At 62.0% G+C, this 18188-nt stretch overlaps 6 protein-coding genes across 6 annotated transcripts; 3 read left to right on the plus strand and 3 right to left on the minus strand.

The window, feature by feature from the left end:
- Positions 1-60: 60 nt before the first annotated feature.
- A1Q1_01852 (aldo-keto reductase) lies at positions 61-1533 on the minus strand (the record flags this gene model as incomplete). Its single annotated transcript, XM_014324860.1, has 4 exons — positions 61-881; positions 1032-1096; positions 1162-1351; positions 1431-1533. 4 exons carry the CDS (start codon positions 1531-1533, stop codon positions 61-63), a joined length of 1179 nt encoding a protein of 392 aa, XP_014180335.1.
- A 364-nt stretch (positions 1534-1897) lies between these two features.
- A1Q1_01853 (uncharacterized protein) lies at positions 1898-5624 on the minus strand (the record flags this gene model as incomplete). Its single annotated transcript, XM_014324861.1, has 5 exons — positions 1898-4627; positions 4796-5042; positions 5088-5189; positions 5262-5563; positions 5616-5624. 5 exons carry the CDS (start codon positions 5622-5624, stop codon positions 1898-1900), a joined length of 3390 nt encoding a protein of 1129 aa, XP_014180336.1.
- A 266-nt stretch (positions 5625-5890) lies between these two features.
- A1Q1_01854 (uncharacterized protein) lies at positions 5891-9381 on the plus strand (the record flags this gene model as incomplete). The annotated part of the gene is made up of 5 exons (XM_014324862.1): positions 5891-6067; positions 6111-6401; positions 6469-6858; positions 6899-7838; positions 7877-9381. 5 exons carry the CDS (start codon positions 5891-5893, stop codon positions 9379-9381), a joined length of 3303 nt encoding a protein of 1100 aa, XP_014180337.1.
- A 316-nt stretch (positions 9382-9697) lies between these two features.
- On the plus strand, positions 9698-11080 carry A1Q1_01855 (uncharacterized protein; the record flags this gene model as incomplete). The annotated part of the gene is made up of 2 exons (XM_014324863.1): positions 9698-10108; positions 10232-11080. 2 exons carry the CDS (start codon positions 9698-9700, stop codon positions 11078-11080), a joined length of 1260 nt encoding a protein of 419 aa, XP_014180338.1.
- Positions 11081-11138: 58 nt separating this feature from the next.
- Positions 11139-12311, minus strand: A1Q1_01856 (uncharacterized protein; the record flags this gene model as incomplete). Its single annotated transcript, XM_014324864.1, has 1 exon — positions 11139-12311. One exon carries the CDS (start codon positions 12309-12311, stop codon positions 11139-11141), a length of 1173 nt encoding a protein of 390 aa, XP_014180339.1.
- Positions 12312-13377: 1066 nt separating this feature from the next.
- Positions 13378-18164, plus strand: A1Q1_01857 (nod factor export ATP-binding protein I; the record flags this gene model as incomplete). The annotated part of the gene is made up of 2 exons (XM_014324865.1): positions 13378-13421; positions 13466-18164. 2 exons carry the CDS (start codon positions 13378-13380, stop codon positions 18162-18164), a joined length of 4743 nt encoding a protein of 1580 aa, XP_014180340.1.
- Positions 18165-18188: the final 24 nt, after the last annotated feature.

Consider the following 18188-nt stretch of genomic DNA (forward strand, 5'->3'; position numbering starts at 1 on the left):
ACAGAGCTGGCGAGAGCAAGTCGGATCTTAGCAGCCTAGTCCCCCCCGCCCCTCGCTCGCTTACGCAAAAGTCTCCCCCCGGCTCTCAAACACGGTGCCCTCTGGCGCGTCCTTGTTGTCCGGGCCAAACCAGTCGTCGTACCCAAAGTCGGTGCCCCAGGGGGGCGAGACGAAGCGCCTCTGCTTGCCGTCGGCGGCGAGGCCGTCGAGCTGCTTCATGTCGTCGGCGTCGAGCTTGATGACCTTGGCGTTGGCGTCGATGCGCGACGGCGTGACCGACTTGGGGAGCACGACGACGCCGCGGTTCACCTGGTAGCTGATCAGGACCGTGGCGGGGGACACGTCGTGTTTCTTCGCCACGGCCTGCACGACGGGGTCCTCGTGCAGCGGCGAGTCATTCGATCCGAGGGGCGAGTACGCCTCGAGCACGATGCCCTTCTCGTCACAGTAGGCCTTGAGCCCGTGCTGCGGGTTGTAGGGGTGGAGCTCGACCTGGTTGACGGCGGGGACCGTCTTCCACGTCTTGCTCAGGCGCTCGAGGTACAGCTTGGAAAAGTTGGACACACCAATCGCCTTGACCTTGCCACTCGCGAGCACCTTCTCCATCGCGCGCCACGTGTCCGCCTGGTCCCACTGGCGATCGATGTTGCGGCTCCCGTCCTCCTTGACGGGGAACATCTCGTTCGTCCCGTTCTCCACCGTGCGCACCGGCCAGTGCACCAGGTACAGGTCCAGGTAGTCTGTCTGCAGGGCGGCGAGCGTCTTCTCGAGACACTCCTCGACGCGGTCGTGGTACGTGCACCACAGCTTTGAGGTCAGGAAGATGTCCTTGCGCGGGACGCCAGAGTCCTTGATGCCCTGGCCGACCTCGTTCTCGTTGCCTGGGAGTTAGCGGTAGCTGCGAGCGAAGCGAGCGCCGGGGACGGGGCGAACGGAGCGAGCCGTGAGAGCAGTGGGCTCGGAGAGCTGGGAGCTGGAACTCGCAGGATTTATAGAGCTAGGAGAGCTGGGAAAGCCGAGCGACTCCAAACAATCCCAATCCCAACCACCCAGTTTGAAACCACTCCATCCATCTACTCTGTTCCACCCGGACCGACTTCAACTAGCACCCAGTTGCTCCACAAAGCTTTCAAAACATAGCAGCTCGCAAAGGACACTCACCATACACGAGCGCGCAGTCCAAAGATCGGTATCCGTTCTTGAGAGCATGCGAGACGCTTCACGTCAGCCAAACTCGTCGGGGGGTGAGGGATGGTGTGGGGGGTGTTGTGGCCGGATGCATCCTCGGCATTCTCTGCCTTCTGTGACATGCCGGCCAGTGTCCTTTGTTCTGGATGCTCGTTCTGGATGTCTGGATCCCCGATGAACGATGCACGGGAAGAGCGGCCGGACGTGAGGAAGGAGAAGGGTCGGGGCGATAAACAACTCACGCAGCAGCAACCTTGCCCGGCTCCGACTTCCAGTTCCCAGCCCGACGGCAGGAATGGACGCGCCCGTGTTGAGTTTGAACGAGGTGGGGACGTCGTTGGCCATGATGTTTTGTATTCTCGTGTGTGTGTGTGTGATGGGGAGTGCGTAGTGGGTGTTGACACGAGTACGCTTATATTGAGTACGCTTATATTGCGCTGGCCCGCTGGACTGCGATGTGGGGTGAGGTGACTGCGGTCCGGCACCGGGCCGGAGTCGCCGGGTGACGCGCCGCGCTGATGCGGGATGTACCGGATATACCCGGCTACTCCATCCACACCCGCTGCCCACTCCTTTGACACTTCGATACGCATGCAATATGGAAAGTGACATTAGACAAAGGCTCTATAAACAGGGGGGTATGCGCTGCTACAAAAGAGAACGTCGTGAAATATAATAAGCTAGTAGTTGAGAAACACTCGACATCATCTCACACTTCATCTCCGCGGCGCCGAGGCGGGAAGCGCCGCCGGCCCGGCATGCCTCCCACGGGCGGGGACATGGGGCGCATCGCGCCCAGCCCCTGCATGCTGGCCACCGCGCCGCCGGCCGAGACTAACGCAGCGGCAGCCCCGCTCGTGACGCGCTTAGGGTTGAGGGGGCTTAAGCCCGACGTGACGCGGTTCACAACGCCGCCGAGGCTGGGGTCGGCGCGTTTGTCGGCGCTCTGCGTCTTGCGCCGGGGAAGACCGGGGCGGACTTGGGCACCTGATGTGGGTGCGCCCGCACCCGCCGCTCCGCCCGAGGACACGCTCGGCGAGCTGAAGTGCATGCTCGCCCCTTGGTCGAGGGACTGGACTTGGCGGCGCGCGCGCTCGTGCCGCAGCTGCACTGCGCGGAAGTGCGAGAGCAGACTGTCCCATCCAATCTTGTCCTTCTCCGTCTTGCGCGAGGGCTGCGCGTAACCTGGCCGCGTCACGGGGGGCACGTAGCCGGACGAATTGACCACGGCGAGGCGCGCACGCAGCGAGGTGAACGCGCTGCTCTGCGGGAGGATCATGAGCAGGCCGTACAGGCATTTCGAGAGGTAGGGATACTTGTCTGGCTCGAGCAGTTGCAGACGCAGGTTGGTGAAGACGGGAGACTCGATGAGCATCACCAGCTTGTCGATCTGCACCAATAGCGGGACCGTGAGCTCGAGCTCAGCAAAGATCTGAAGCACGTTGGATGCGTGCTCGTACGCCTGTGCCAGGAGACACAGGGCGAACGCGGCCACGGCGTTGTGGCACCACGACTTGTACAGGCTGATGAAGAGCATTTGCCCGTCCTTTGAGTCGAGGTTCTTGAGCCGGCGCCGGAAGTCGGACAGCTCGGGTGACGTGATCAGGATCATGTTCAGCTTGACCACCATCATGGACGCAAACTCGAGGTCGTCGTCTTTCTCCAGAATCTCGGCGAGCGTGCGGAAGATCTTCTCCGCGTTCAGGTGCAGGCACAGCTGCCTGATGATCAGCGACCCACGCGTCTCGAGAAGGCGACGGTCCGTGCTGAACAGCTCGAGGACGTTGACCATGAAGCTTCGGAAGTACGAGTCTTCGGACGAAGAGCTGATCTGCGCCAGGAGTTGCAGGTCATGCTTCACCACATCCTCTGACGGGTCCGACAGCGTCTTCAGCAGGGCAGGGAACGTGCCGCTGTCTCGGGACAGAATCTTGGTCGGCGCCTTCAGGTGCAGCATCAGGAGCCACTCGAGCGCCGCGATACGCGTCTCGGGGTGGTCGCTGAGGAACTGGAGCGTGAGCATGTTGACCGTCTCGCGAACGTCGAACGGGTCGTCGTCGACCACTTCTGGCGGAGACGCCACTGGCGGCTGTTGTTGCTGCTGCTGCAGCTGGTTCTGCACCGGCTCTCCCTTCGGCGGCGGATTTGGCGAATGCGGTCGCGTGCGCGCAATCTTCCCCGGTATTGAGGGGAGGGGGTGTTCGCTGATTGCAGGTGTTGAGGGTTCAGACATCGGCACTGGCGACTTGATCTTGGCCTCGAGCTTGACCTGTGAGCCCGACTCGAGCGGATCCGTGTTCGTCCCCGACAGCTTTTCGGGCGAATCGAGCGGTGCGCCGGATTTCGGCGGAGATGTGCCGGGCGCAGTGCTGTTCGACGTCGTTGCCGTCAGCATCGAGCCACCAGGCTGCCCGACCGTCACTGTCTGCGGCTTCTCTGGCGGATTCACCTGCAGTGGCAAACTCTGGATGACAGCCAGCAGCTGTCGGTTTGTCTCGGTGGCGGCCGCCTTGATATGCCGATTCGTCGACGCCAAATTCGGCAGGATCGCAGACACAATCTTTGGTGTGAACGCGACGACGGTAGTCTGCGTGAAATCCAAAAAGGTCAAGATCCAGTCCATCGCCGTCGTCTGCACCAGGTTGTCCGGGTAAAACAGGTGGTCAATGACGATCGCCATGATCGCGCCATAATCGATGATGACGCCCTGGCTCGGCTCCCACGATCCGTCGTCCCACTCCGAGTCGCTGTACTCGTCATCAGTGGCGACGGCCTCGTCGTCTCCCGCGTCACTACCGCGGGTCGAGTCGGTGTCGTTCTGCTGCGTGTCGCCCGTGCCCTTCCTCTTCTCCTGGATGCGGGTGCGCTCCATCTCGGCGTGCTTCTCCTGTTGCTGCGCGATAATCTTGATCTCGCGCAGAAACTCTGCGAGCAGGTTCTCGGTCGCCACTCGCACGTCCAGGTTCCCGTCGGCGAGGTACTTAAGCAGGCCGTCGAGGAACTCGGGGAGGTAGGCGACCAGCTCGAGGTCCGGCACCGTGTTCAGCACCATGAGCCACGACACTAGGTGCATCCGTGTGTAGGGCGAGATGGCGTAAACACGCTCCGTCAGTAGCGGGATGAATCGCTCCAGGGAGAATGCGCGCCGGTCCTCGTTCAGAATCGATTCGGTGCGAGAGTGGTCGCCGTCGTGCCGTGTCGGGCTCGCGTTCGACTGTCGGTCCACGTCCTTGGCAGACACCGTGTCGTCGCCACCCGCTGCGCCTCCTTCGATCGCCTGGCTGCCTTGACTCGTGTCCCGATCCCGCGGCGTGCGTTCAGGGTCCTCGTCGTGGTACACCGAAACATAGTTGGCTGCCGCGTCCGCAACAATGTCCTTCATGAGCCGGTCGAGCAGTTCTGCGCCATTCTTAACAGACATCTCCGAGTCCGAGGAAAGCTGGGGTCAGCTGCGTGCGTTTCTGAGAGCTCACCTTGCTGAGTGCGTCGAATACTTCGTTGAAATACACCAGAATTTCGCCCTTGCTAACCTTCGCGCTGCCGTCAGCTCTGCACGGATAGGTATAGCTCACATGTTGTACAAGCTCTCGCATGCATGGTAGCGCACCCGACTCTCAGTATCTTGGAAGCATGCAAGTACCGGCGGAATGATCACGGGAAGGAAGGGAGCGACGTCCTGTCCCAGGGCGATCGCAGTCGCGGCGAGACCGATAAGGCCACCGTTGCGGGTGTGCATGGCATTAGTGGGTGCAAACATGCCGCACAGCTGATCGATGATGCTGGAGATGCGGGCTCCGTCTGAAGACAGAACCTGCTTCTCCAGCTCGAGGGCCGCAGCCTTCCTTCGCTCGTAGCTTGCAAGTCAGCGATGACCGTTGTTGTGCTCCAGTGCTACTCACATTTTGTCATTGAGACCTTTGAGGACGTTAGTGACTGATGATACGGATGACAATGGGAGTGAGCCGTTAATGGTTGAGACATACCTCTGAGAATGGAGGGATCTGAATGTCAGCTGTGGGTTCGTCTGGTGGATATTTGTTGACAAGAGGTGAGTGAGGGTGGTGGTCACGTACCCATGACGGACTAGTGCCTGTGCCGGTGTGGCGACGGTCAGGAAGCTGGTGATCGCAGCTTGCACTGAGAGCGCGGTGGGAGGGAGTTTGCGGAAGAGAAGGAGGTGACGAGGTGGTGTGTTTTCGTATGTTGACTTGTGGTGACAGAGTGGTGAACGAAGAGAGTGAGTGGATGGTGATGGGTGTACGGTGGTGCCTGGCCTGGCTGAGCCTGGGTGGGTGGCTCGACTGTACGGGGTGGAGGGCACTACTCGCGCATACTCGCTGCTGGGGGGCGGCGCGGGGTCAACCACCACTTCGCCCTTTCCCTTAGCCGGTTCCCCTCCCCTAGCACTCCATCCTCCAACAACTCACTAACTGCATCTCCGACCTCTCTTTCCTTTCTCCCCGTCCTCCCATCCCCTCCCTCCCAAGTCTGCCTCTACAACACATCATCAAGCCATTCGATAAAAACGGGCCTCCCAGGGCCTGCCTTCATCTACCATCTCAAAAGCCCCCCCTTCCACCCCCTTCTTGACCACTTACTTCCCCGACAACCCGCCAACGATAACAAATCCCCCGACATCCACCGACCCCTGAACATCGACTCAACAAACACTCTCCATCCCTCTTCTTGACCTTATTCAGACATGGATCACCAGCCAGAGGCTTCGTCCTCGACTGGCGCTCCTCCCATCGTCCACACGGCCACCCTCGTATTCGACTCGGGTCTCTCAAGAGAACGCTTCTCGGACCTCATCGGCCCAAACGGATCCGTCCCAAAAGTCGTTCAACGCCTCACTGAGAAGTATGGCGGCGAGCAGGCGGTACGTATCTTCTCCTGCTACTTAATGCTGACCCTTTCTGCAGGTTCGCATCGGCCTCGTCATCACTGCCCAAGATGCCCCGTATCACAATCCCCGGGCGCTCCATTCGCTGATCCCCGCCTATCGTCAAGACTTCCGACGACCGTCATCATTCATCACATCCTTACCCTCCCTCCTCAGACGATTCACGCCACAGGCCGCCCTCGCCCGACCAAAACCGGGGTCCCTCTTGTCAGACGTATGGGACATTGAGGATGGTGCCGGACTCTCCATCACTTCGTCGGAGCCAGGTCCCAGCGACCACTTCCTGAGCGGTATTGTTGGAGGAATCGAGGTGAGTCTCAACAGTCTGGAGCGCACACACACATACAGGGCGTAACCATCTGCTTACACACACTCAGCTTCTCGATCACCAGGCGCATCTCAACTTTGTGCCTCCGCCAAACGCCCTGCGGCAAGTGAGCCCCGACTCCGCTCTACCCATGCTCTCGATGATGTACCGCGCCCAGGGAGGAGCCGAGGAGCGACAGCAGCACTTGCTTGTCTTCACCGAGAAGGCGTCGCTCCAGGCTACGGAATCCGACGCCCGGCAGCCGCACGCGTGGGCTCGGACCGACACAAGCGCCGATTATGACGACTTCAACTGGGACAACATTGGTGAAAAGTGCAAGGAGAAGGACATTGCTTGCTCGGCGATCATTGTGGGTTCTCCTGAAGCATCCCAGACTGTGTCGACTCCAGGACGAGACGGCAGCCAGAGTGTTGAGCGGCTTCGGAAGATGTGCCAAGCTGTAGGTTCCATGTCTGTGTTGCATGAACTAACATCTGCAGAGCTCATCAGAACCTCCGAGTGACCCGTGGTTTCCGTTGCCGCCCGACTCTGTCGCCGTTCTCACTGGCTTGACCATCGTCAAACCGACGTCGCCACCAGCAGGTGTGGCTACGAACGGTGCGCCCGTTCCTCAGAAGCAAGGCTCGCAGGATCCGTCGACACCTCAGACACCTTCGGAGGCGCAGATCAAGTACCAGCAGGCGCAAAAGCAGGCCCTGGCGTACAAGATGGCTGTCGCCGCCGCGCAGGCTGGTGGCGGTGGTGGACCCGCCCTGCAGGCGCTCGCAAGCCTGATACAGAGCGGACGTCTGGACCCCACCGTCATGGCGCAGCTGATCGCGAACATGAAGCACGAGGACCCGGCCACCCGCCACAAGGCCATGCAGCAGCTCAGCAGCTTGGTGCAGTCGAGGAACCTGAACAACGGCAACATGAACGCGGCCACGCAGGCGCTGAACAACATGAACGGCAATCAGGGCCCGTCGAACGGCCCGTCACTCCAGCAGCAGCAGTTCCTCGCAGCCATGCAAGCTCGCCAGCAGCAACAACAGCAGCAGCAGAACGCGCAGGCCGGCAACAACCAAAACAACGCTTCCCAGGCAAGCACCCAGCCGCAACCGCCACAGCAGCAACAACAGCAGCCCCAACAGCAACAGCAGCAGCAACAGCCGAGCCAGCAACAACCGCAGATGCCGGGCGCCCGGCCACCAGGCGACAACAAGCCGACACCACAGCAGCAGCAACAGCAATTGCTCCAGCAGCAGCAGCAAATGCTCGCTTTGCAGAACCTGGCCTCACAGCAAAACGCCGGCAACAACAGTGGCAACGTGACGAACAACCCCGCTGGACCAGGCACCGCCGTGCCGCCGCGACCAAACCGGGTGTGGCAGGGTTCCATCAGCTGGACAATGAAGGGTTCGGACAACAAGCCTCAGAAATGTAAGTTAAACCTTCTTTGCTCCAAGCTAACAAAGCAGGGGTCATTCCGGTCGATTGCACGCTCCTCTCCCCGCAGGTCAACCCCAACGACCTGCACGTCAACACGTGGCCGTCGACGTTGGAGATGTCCGGCATGTCCGGAATGAACATGGCCGAGCTGCAGTCGTACGTGAAGGCGCACCAGGCGCCGTGCGTGCTGTTCACGGTGAACCAGGCTGCGGACGCGCAGGCGCGCGGAAAGATTCAGTATCTCACGATGATGCTGGGAGCGAAGAACCTGTGCGCGTTCATCCGCTTCGGTGCGCCGGGGTGCGGCATCCTTCTGATCTCGTCAAACGGATCGCAGCAGCAGCCGAACCCGAGTGGCGAGAAGATTTACCGGCTTCTCGGCGTTGTGTGCCTCAAGGTTCCGTTCCTGCCTGGCAACAACATGTTGAACCCGATGGCGAACCAGGCCCAGCTTGGTGGCCAGCAGAACCAGCAGAACCCACAGGCGGCACAGCAGGCGGCAGCACAGGCTCAGGCGGCCGTCAACGGAGCTCGGCCGGGACAGGTCCCGATCAACGGCCCTCCGGGACAGTTCTCGATCTCGCCCCAGTTCCTGCAGCAGGCCCAACTGCAAGCCGCTCAGTTACAGCAGCAGCAGCAACAGGGCACGCCTCAGACGCAAGCGCGCACGCCGCAGAACCTCTCGACCCCGCAACCGCAACAGACGACCCCGCAGCAGCAGTCGACGCCGCGCGTGCCGAACCCGGCGCTCGGCAATGCCCTTGGGAACAATGCCCTCAACGCGAACGCCCTGCAGCAGTTTGCCAACCAGCCGAACGTCAACACGATTCAGCAGCTGCAGCTGCGCCAGCTGCAAGCTCAAGCGCAGGCCCAGGCGCAGGGACAGGGCGCGCAGAACCTGCAGAACATGGCGCGGCCAGCTCTGCAGTTCACGCCGCAGCAGCGTGCAGGCATCATCAAGATTATGCGCGATGCGGGCCTGAATGTGAGCGACTCGTTCGATCCGGCTTCGATTCCGAAGGAGCAGCTGGCGGCGTTCATCAACAGCGCACGCGAGCGCGGCAAGGCCGCCCAGGCGCAGCAGGCACAGGCAGCGCATCAGGCGGCGGCGAGCAAGCTGCAGGGTCAGCAGGGCAACGTCCCCATCAACGGGCAGGGCCTGGGCTCCAACGTCAACATGGGCAACCTCGGGGGCTTGAACCTGGGCAATGTCGGCGGCAATGTTGGCAACGTCGGCAACCTGAATTTAGGGTCGAATGTGGGCGTCAGCGGCCTGCAGCTGGGCAACATGCCGTTCAACATGCTGCCCAACACGGGCAATGACGGGCAGCAGGGCCAGCAAGGTCAACAGGGACAGCAGGGGCTGCAGCTTGGGCAGTTTGCGGGCCTGCAGCAGTTCCAGCAGCAGCAGGGACAGCAGCAGAACCAGAACAACCCCCAGAACTCGGCCCTCGGCCTCTTCGCACAGGGCCAGCAAGGCATGCAGGGCGGTGTCAACCCGCAACTGCCGCTTGGGCTGTTTCAGCATCAGTAAGCGGGAGAGCGAGTGAGAGCGAGCGGCAGTTGCTGCGGCGTGGGTGTGGAGGCAGCGGAGGGTATGAGACGCATCTGGATTGTAACATTGGCATGTATCAGTTCTGTACTACGTTGCGGCGGGTCCGGTAAGATGTGAGAGTCGTGGAGCAGTATCCAAGCGATGCGTGTCGGGAGGAGGACGCCAGGTGGTAGCTAGCTATCAGGTCGGCGGATAAGATAAAGGCCGAGCCGAGCAGGTCACCGGACGAGCCGAGCCGGGTGTGCCTCGCCATTTCCCCGAACTCTACCTCACACTTCTCTCCATCGCCCACACCATGATCCCGCGCTCACTGTTACTGTTACGCGGAGTGCGCTCGCAGCCCTCTACACGCCTCTCACCTACATTCCCCTCATTCACACCCATGTCCAAACGTCACTACGGCCAAAGCCGCCCCGTGCCAGCCACATTCTACCGCGGCGGCACATCAAAGGCGCTCCTCTTCAACGACGCCGACCTGCCCCCCTCCCGAGAAGAGAGGGACGCGCTCTTCCTCTCAGCGATGGGGAGTCCGGACCCCAATGGGCGGCAGCTCGACGGCATGGGCGGGGGATACTCGAGCGTCTCCAAGGTCGCGGTTGTGGGCAAGAGTGAACAGGGAGGGGCCGATGTGGATTACACCTTTTGCCAGGTTCGGGTGGATGAGCCGGTTGTCGACTATGCGGGGAATTGCGGGAATATGCTTGCTGTGAGTGACGCGAACGAGCGCACGAGCGAAGCGAGTGGGCGAGTGCGCCGCTTCTCTAGCAGAAGGAGAAGGCGGAGGAACGTCGTCTGCCGCTGCTCAGCTCTAGAGGAAAGCTGACATCAGGCCGTCGGTCCCTTCGCGCTCGAAACGGGTCTCGTCCCCCCTCATCCAACAGAGAGGGGTAACCTCGTCCGCATCTTCAACACGAACACATCTAAACTGATCCACGCCCTGTTCCCTGCCGACGGCACTCGGCCCCTGCTATCGGGGGGATACACCATCGACGGTGTGTCGGGGAGTCATGCGCGGATCTCCCTCGAGTTCCTGAATCCGCACGGGAGCCGGACTGGCCGATTCCTCCCCACTGGCCATGTGGTGGACACGCTGGATCTGGGGGAGTGGGGCGTTGTGCAGGCCAGTTTGGTCGATTGCGGAAACCCGTGTGCGTTCGTTTTGGCCTCGGACGTCGGGATGAGCGGTACGGAGACGCCCGCAGAGATCAAGGGAGACGTGCTGGCGAAACTGAACGCGCTGAGGAACGCGGCGAGTGTCGCTATGGGCCTCACTGGTACTATGGCCGAGGCAGACAAGAAGCGGAGCGTGCCCAAGGTCGTCGTTTTGAGCCCTCCCTCCGAACACGCAGTGCTCAGCGGCGCCGTCCTCGGACGAGAGGACACGGACGTCGTCTGTCGCTGTATCTCGGCGGGCGACCCGCATCGCGCGCTCCCCATTACGGCTGCGCTGTGTACGGCCGCCGCGGCACAGGTGCCTGGAACGCTTGTCGCAAAAGTTGCGCGGAGGGGAGACGACGGGATCGTGATTGGGCATGCTAGTGGGACTATAGCTGTTGATGCGCGGGTCGAGCAGACCCCGCAGGGGTGGGAAGTGCCGAGTGCGAGTGTGTTTCGGACGGCGCGAAAGTTGTTCGAGGGCAATGTGTTTGTCGACGAGGTCGAGGAGCTTGACCCATAGTTCATGCAAACAGAGTCATCATCTTTGCATTCACCAAAGACTACCAGCGGAACTACAGCTACCACCGATTCGCGGCATCCTCGGCCCAGCCCGTGAGCCCGTCGAGACTGACGGTCTTCCCATCCACAGTCGCGCTTCCCTTCCACTGTCCAAACACCTGGGTCGTGAACGAGCTCATGACGATCTTCTGAGCACCAGCAACACGGACGTGCCACGGCGTGATCTCGGCGTCGATCCAGGATCCCCTGATCTTCCACGGCTTCTCTGGAGCCTTCAGGTCGTAAATCCATGCTACGTCCTCGAGCGGGCCCTGGCCCTGCACGACGCCGTCGAGGAGGAGCGCATTCTCCGTCGTGCCTGTCCCATCGGTCCACCTTCCGCCGATCGTGAGGCCGACGCGCTGTCCCGCGCTATTCTGGCCCAGCGCCACGCCCCAGTTCCACGCCATCCGATACGGCCACCGGCCCCGGCCGCGGTCCAGCGTCGCCCACGCGTTGTTCACGGTGTACGTCTTCTCGCCGAGTTTCACGGTGCCCGTCGTGGGCAGTGCGGGCGCTTTCAGCGTGTACTGGAACCGAGAGTCGGACCAGGGCACGACGACGCCAAAGCTCTCCCCCGCCGTGTTGACCTCGAGGTGCATTTCGACCGCAGGCGTAGTACCACTAGCCGGCGCCTTGGCGGCCAGCGTCGTGATCTTCTTGCCCGCTTGCTCAGTGTCGGCAAACATGACCTTGAACTGGCCCGTCTGGCCCTGACACGTGAACGGCGGCAGCGTCTTGGGCAGGTGTACCAGGTCGCGGTTGGGCGGGATGCCGGGCATTTCCCATCTGTACGACTTGTTGGCTGCACGGTCGTGCAGGTACAGCTGGATCACGGTGCCGTAGTCTAGATCCGCGAGCGTGAGGCCCAAAACGAGCGAGGGGGAGATGACGCCCCAGTACTCCCACTGCTTGCTGCGGTAGCCCCACCATGCGCCGCTCGGGAGGAGCTCGGAGGTGACGATGGGGCCGCGCGCCCACCCCGCGGCAAGGCGGTTGAGCTGCCCACCCTCATTCACTAGCTCGAGGGGGGCGGTGTGCTCTGTCGTGTTGAGGGGCATGTTGGGCTTGGGGTGTGGGGAGGAGAGGAGGGTCGAGGAGAGGTAGACGCCGAAGGAGAGGAGGGCGAGGCCGACACTGAGTGCGGTCGGGGTCAGGAGGGTGTCGAGGTCCAAGGCGAGGGGGTTTGTCATTTAGTAAAGGAGTGTGAGGAGTTGTGTGTTAAAGAGAAAGAGAGAAGGGTCACGCGGCGCCGAGACAAAGCCCACGGCGTTGACCCATGGCCCATGAGTGCATGAATGGAGGAGATGCCGCGGAGAGCGAGGACGAAGCCGCGCCAGACGGCCCGGAGACCCCGGCTCGAAATGGCTCACCACATCCGGCAACCTACTCGGTCACTTTTCATCCGGCAAAATACCGGCCAATTTGCCGCAACACACACTCACGCGCTGACTTTTGCTCTGACAGCCTCATCTCCATCGCTTCATCACACAGATATATACACTGCCTCGCATCTTGACGTCTTGGCACTGATTCCAGCGGCTGTAGGAACAACTCAAAGAGGGGGGCGCGGAACGACGCGACAGCGACCATGGAACGAAATGACGCGTCGAACGTCGCCCTCTGCACATTCCTCGGACCCGGGATCATGGCGGTGCCATTGTTCCCTTGCGCCTCGCTACCAACGAACTCTTTTCCTGACGTCCTAGCAGTATCGGGGCCTGGAATCCGTTAGTTCTGTTAACGATGGCGGGCAACACTGTGGTCCTGAGTGCCGGCGCCCTGGACGCCCACAGTCAAGCTGGGAAGAGCAAGGGACTCACAACGGTCCGCCCCCCCCCCCGTCCCCGATGCGGCACTCGGTCGCGACGTTGTCTCCACTCCTGAAACACACACTCACGCAGCGTGCACTCACATGTTTGGCGCGTGCAGCCACATTCACACTCCGATATCTGACTGGCGTCCGATGGGCGGTGCATACTTGCCAGACGACACCCAAGCCTCTACCCATCGCACAGACATTGCTGGGACCGGGATGTCTGCGATCATCACCGCCTCACATGGAGCTTCGCACTCGGACTCGAAGTGATCACTAGCTCTGTGTTGCTGCATGTTTGCACCATGTATAAAGGCGTCCTCGTAAGGGTGTGCTGCGCTAGCCAACCCGACTCACTCCTCTGGTGTCCTCCATACCCGCTCTGACATTGACTCCTAGTGATCCTCTGACGCACACTCGAAAGCTAGCAGCTGTCCACCGGCATGCGCCTCATCACCCAGATTGTGGCACTTAGCCGCAAGAATGCGTGAGTCGTTTCTGCTCTCGCTGCCAGACGACTAACGCTCTAAGGCTGGTGTTCATCCGGCGCTCATGGACGACCTACTTCACCTGCCTCATCCTGCCCATTCTTTGGTCCGTCTACGTGGCCCAGTCAAAGGAGAACTGGTACGACGGCTCGGTATACGGTGATGGGCACATTGGCGCTCTGCGCTCCCTCCCGAACGACCTGAAGGACAACACTCTCGTGTATGTCGACGAGACCTCCGGCGCGGGCTCATCCCTCCTCGCACGCGCGCTGCAGGGCGCGGGGGTCTCGAGTACCGCCAAGATCAAGCAAGTCGCTACTGTGGCAGACATCGGTCCCGAATGCCCCGAGGGCATGTCGCAGGTATCGTCCTGCTTCGCCGCGGTCGTCTTCCACGCCCTCGACGCCTCGGCCCAGACTCTCAACTACACGATCAAGACGGATACGGGCCTGAGTCTCATTGACGTCGACGAACCCAAGAACGACGTGCAGCAGGAACGCCTGATGCCGCTGCAGTGGGCGCTCGAGTCCACGTTTGTCGCGGACATGACGGGCAGCAAGCCATCCGCGCCCCAGGTGTGGGAGTACACCAATCTCTCCATGGCCGACTACAAGGACAAGATCCGCATCGACTTTCTCAAGGCTACCCGCGACGTGGTTGCCATTGTTCTGATCGTGCAGTTCCTTTTCGTTGCCTACCAGTTGCCCGGGCGCATGACTACCGAGCGCGCCATCGGCCTCTCAGAACACCTCGACGTCATGGGCTGCAGCACCCTGGCACGAGTACTGAGCTGGCACGCGTGCATGAGCCTCGTCTTCATGGCCAGCTGGGTACTGTACGGCGTCATTCTCGGTCTGCTGGTGTACAAGCACACGAGTCTCGGCATTATGATCCTGGGGTGCGTGTTCGCGGGTCTCTCGACCGCGAGCTGGAGCTTCCTCGTCGCAGTCCCATTCGAGAAGATGCCGACTCTCGCGGCCATAACGAGCATGCTTCTCTGTCTTCTCTGCGCCGTATTTGGCCGGCTCGTGGGCTCCAACGTCGGCGGCCAGGTTGCCGCCGTGCTCTTTCTCCCGCCTAGCTTCTTCGTCATTCTCATGCGCGCCGCGGCGAGCTTCGAGATCCACCACCTCAACACGAGCGTCACAGCGCGCAGCCCCGATGGCGACGCGCCCATCATCGCCCTCTTCGTCCTCGCCCTGCTTACCGTGTTCATCTACCCTGCGCTCAGTGTGTGGCTCGAACGTGCCCTCTACGGCCTCGGACCGGCGCACCGCGGTCTCTTCCACAGGCGTAGGCAGGAGCATCTCCCCTCGGGCGTAGCTGTGCGCGTCAACCATATCCGCAAAACCTACCGTTCCCGCAGCCACGTCCTCTTTGGCAAACTCCGCGAAACGACCGCTATAAACGACCTCTCCTTCGACGTCCAGAAGGGCGACGTATTCTGCCTCCTGGGCCGGAACGGGAGTGCCAAGTCGACGACGCTCAGCGCCATCGCGGGACTCATCGACGTCGACTCGGGCAGTGTGGGATACTCCCCCGACCTCCGGCTCGGTATCGCGGGACAGAAGAATGTTCTCTGGGACGAACTGACGCCACTCGACCACGTTCGTCTCTGGCGCGCAATCAAGGGCGGCGGCGGGCGCTCCGACCCCGAGGCTGATGAGGCGCTGTTGCGCCGCTGCGACCTGGACGCCAAGATGCGCACGTTTGCGCGCAACTTGTCGGGTGGACAGAAACGCAAGCTCCAGCTCGCCTGTGCTCTGGCTGGCGGCTCGGACCTCATTCTACTGGACGAAGTGTCCAGTGGCCTGGACCCGCTCTCGCGCCGCGCGATCTGGAACGTTGTCGCCAACCACCGCGGCAACGCCACCATGATCCTGAGCACACACTATCTCGACGAAGCCGACTATCTCGGAGACAGCATTGCGATCCTTGAGGCTCCCGGCCGCTTACTCGCAGCCGGGGGGCCGACGGAACTGAAGCGCGTCTTCGGGCACGGGTACACTGTGCTCGTTGATTCTGGGGCCGATGTTGGAGACGAACTGCGCGCTCTTGTCGCCACGCTCTCCGAGCGGAGCGGGAAGAACGCACGCGTGTTCCACACCAACTCGCCCGACGTCGCCGATGTCGGCAAGGTCGTGCGGTATCTTGAGCAGAAGGGTGTGCCCTACACTGTGAACAGCACTACGCTCGAAGAGGTCTTCCTCGACCTGAACGCGCCGACGCGAACTCCGTGCACCCCAGGCTCTCCTGGCAAGTATGAGGGCTTCGCGAGCTTGTCCGAGATCAACTCTGAGAAATCTTGGGAGGTCGCCGCCCCCACACTGACGGGCACGTCGGAGGCGGACGAGGCAGCTCTTCCGGAGCTGAAGGATGGTGCGCCCCTGACACTCACGCCCGGCAGCCATCGGTGGTGGGTTGACGGATTCGCCATGGTTGGCACGATCGTGTGGAAGCGGTGGCTCGTACTGCGGCGCGCCTGGTTCGTGCCCCTCTGCGCCGTCGTGGCCGTCATGCTGGCTGGCACGATCCCGCTCTTCTTCCTGAAGGGCCGGAACGCGTCCTGCGACCTCGTCGTCAACACCGAGCTCTTCCTGCCCCTGTCTTATCCCCAGTTGCACGGCAACTGGACCCCGCCGTTCATGCACGTCGACACTTTCCTCAACCCTTGGGCAGACACCTTCAACGGTACCCGCGTTAACAGCGAGAGCGCATGGCTCGACACGTGGAAGACTCAGCGCAGGGAACAGACCTACGGCGGCCTAAACAGCGACGAGCAGCAGATCGTCGCCTTTGAGGGCAAGACGGAGGACGGAGCGTTCAAGGGACTCTCTCTGCTGAACATGTACTCCAACAGCGCGCTGTACCGCTCCTCGCCGGCCTCTGGCGAAGCCGAGGCATTCCGCATCAACGTCAACTTCCAGTACCTCCCTTCGCCCAACTTCAGCAACCTCGGCAAGGGCATGATCTACATGGTCTTCTTCAGCGTTGCGATGGCGGTCTGGCCCGCGTTCGCAATGCTGTACCCGGCCAGTGAGAAGGCGCACCTGGTGCGCGAGAACCAGTACAGCAACGGTGCCCGTCCCTCGGCTCTGTGGGCGGGTCACGTCCTCTCCGAGGTGCCGGGCATTCTGCTCGTGTCCTCCTTCATTGCCATTGTGTGCGCGGCAGCGACGGACCAGTTCCACGCCATGGCGCTCTTCTGGCTCTGCATGGTCATCTACGGTATCAGCGCGACGCTGTGGGGCTACCTCCTCACGCTGCGCGCGCGCACCCCCGTCGCCGCCTTCGCAGTCTACGTCACGTTCAACCTGTTCGTGTTCCTCGTCGTGTTCAGCATCTACTCGGTCATCCTCGGCACCGACAAGAGCGACAAGGCAAACGAGCACCTGCACCTCGCTAACCTGGGCTCTGCGTGGCTCGCGCCCCACGCGAGTATCGTGCGAGCCGTCGTGATCAGCCTCAACCTCTTCGGCCTCCTCTGCGATGGGCGCGGACATAGGTCCAACGTCGCCTACGGCGACATGGAGCTCTACGGCGCCCCGCTGGTGTACATGTCGGCGCAGGGTGTGCTTGCCTTCCTCCTGCTCGTGTGGATCGACAGCGGGCGTCCGTGGCTCTGGCACCACTCCCGCACCAAGCCCGTCAAGGGGATTGCGCCGGCGCGCATGTCGCCCGATGTGGCCGCCGAGGCAGCCCGCATTCGCGCCGGGTGCAGCGACACGCTCGTCGTGAAGGACCTGACCAAGGTCTTCCACAAGGGTCGGCACGGGAAGAAGAATGGCGCCAAGGCTCAGCTCGTCGCGGTGCGCGAGGTATCCTTCGGCGTTGAAGCTGGGGAGCTCTTCGCCCTCATCGGACCCAATGGGGCGGGCAAGACGACCACGTTGGCGCTCATCCGCGGCCTCGAGGCGCCGGACCGCGGAGACGTGCGTGTCGACGGCCGCTCCATCCGTGGCTCGCGCAACCGCGCTCGTGCAGCGCTCGGTGTTTGTCCGCAAGTCAACGCGATCGACCCCTGCCTCACTGTCTCGCAGCACCTCTGGCTTTACGCGCGCCTCAAGGGCGTGCCACGGCACGCGGTGCCGAGGGACATCGAGCTGCTCCTCCGCGTCACGGGGCTGACGCCGAAACGCGACGCGCTCGCCAGCACACTCTCGGGCGGAAACCAGCGCAAGCTTCTGCTGGCCATGGCGCTGATTGGCGACCGGCAGGTGGTGCTCATTGACGAGTTCAGCAGCGGCGTCGACGCCTTCAGCCAGCGCGAGGCCTGGGAAGTCCTCGCCGCCCTAACCCGCGATCGCGCCGTGGTCATGACGACGCACTCGATGGAGGAAGTCGACGCCCTCGCGACACGGATCGGAATCATCGCAACGCAGCTGCTGAGTGTCGGCACACCGAGGCAGCTCAAGGAGCAGTTCCCCCACTACGAGGTGCAGCTGCCTGCGCGCGATGTCGATCAATGCCTGCATTACCTCCAGAACCACGGGTTCCCCGACGCATACCCCTCCCCTGGCACCACGACGCGTATCTCCGTCCCCTCGCCGAGCGTCCTCGCGTTGCTCGGCACGCTCGAGCGCATCCAGGCCCGCGGCGTCGCGTCGCGCAACATGAGTCTTTCGGAGGCATCGACCGAGACGGCCTTCGTCGAGATCGTGAGCGAGCACCAGAACAAGGAAAGCGAAGATGAGCGTCCCCGTCCCAGGAAGTGGTACAAGTGTGGTCTGCGCGGTCGCTAATCGAAGTCTGAAGTCTGTAGCATA

The sequence above is a fragment of the Trichosporon asahii genome, assembly GCF_000293215.1.
Source record: "Trichosporon asahii var. asahii CBS 2479 unplaced genomic scaffold scaffold00050, whole genome shotgun sequence".
In the NCBI taxonomy this organism is placed as follows: domain Eukaryota; kingdom Fungi; phylum Basidiomycota; class Tremellomycetes; order Trichosporonales; family Trichosporonaceae; genus Trichosporon; species Trichosporon asahii.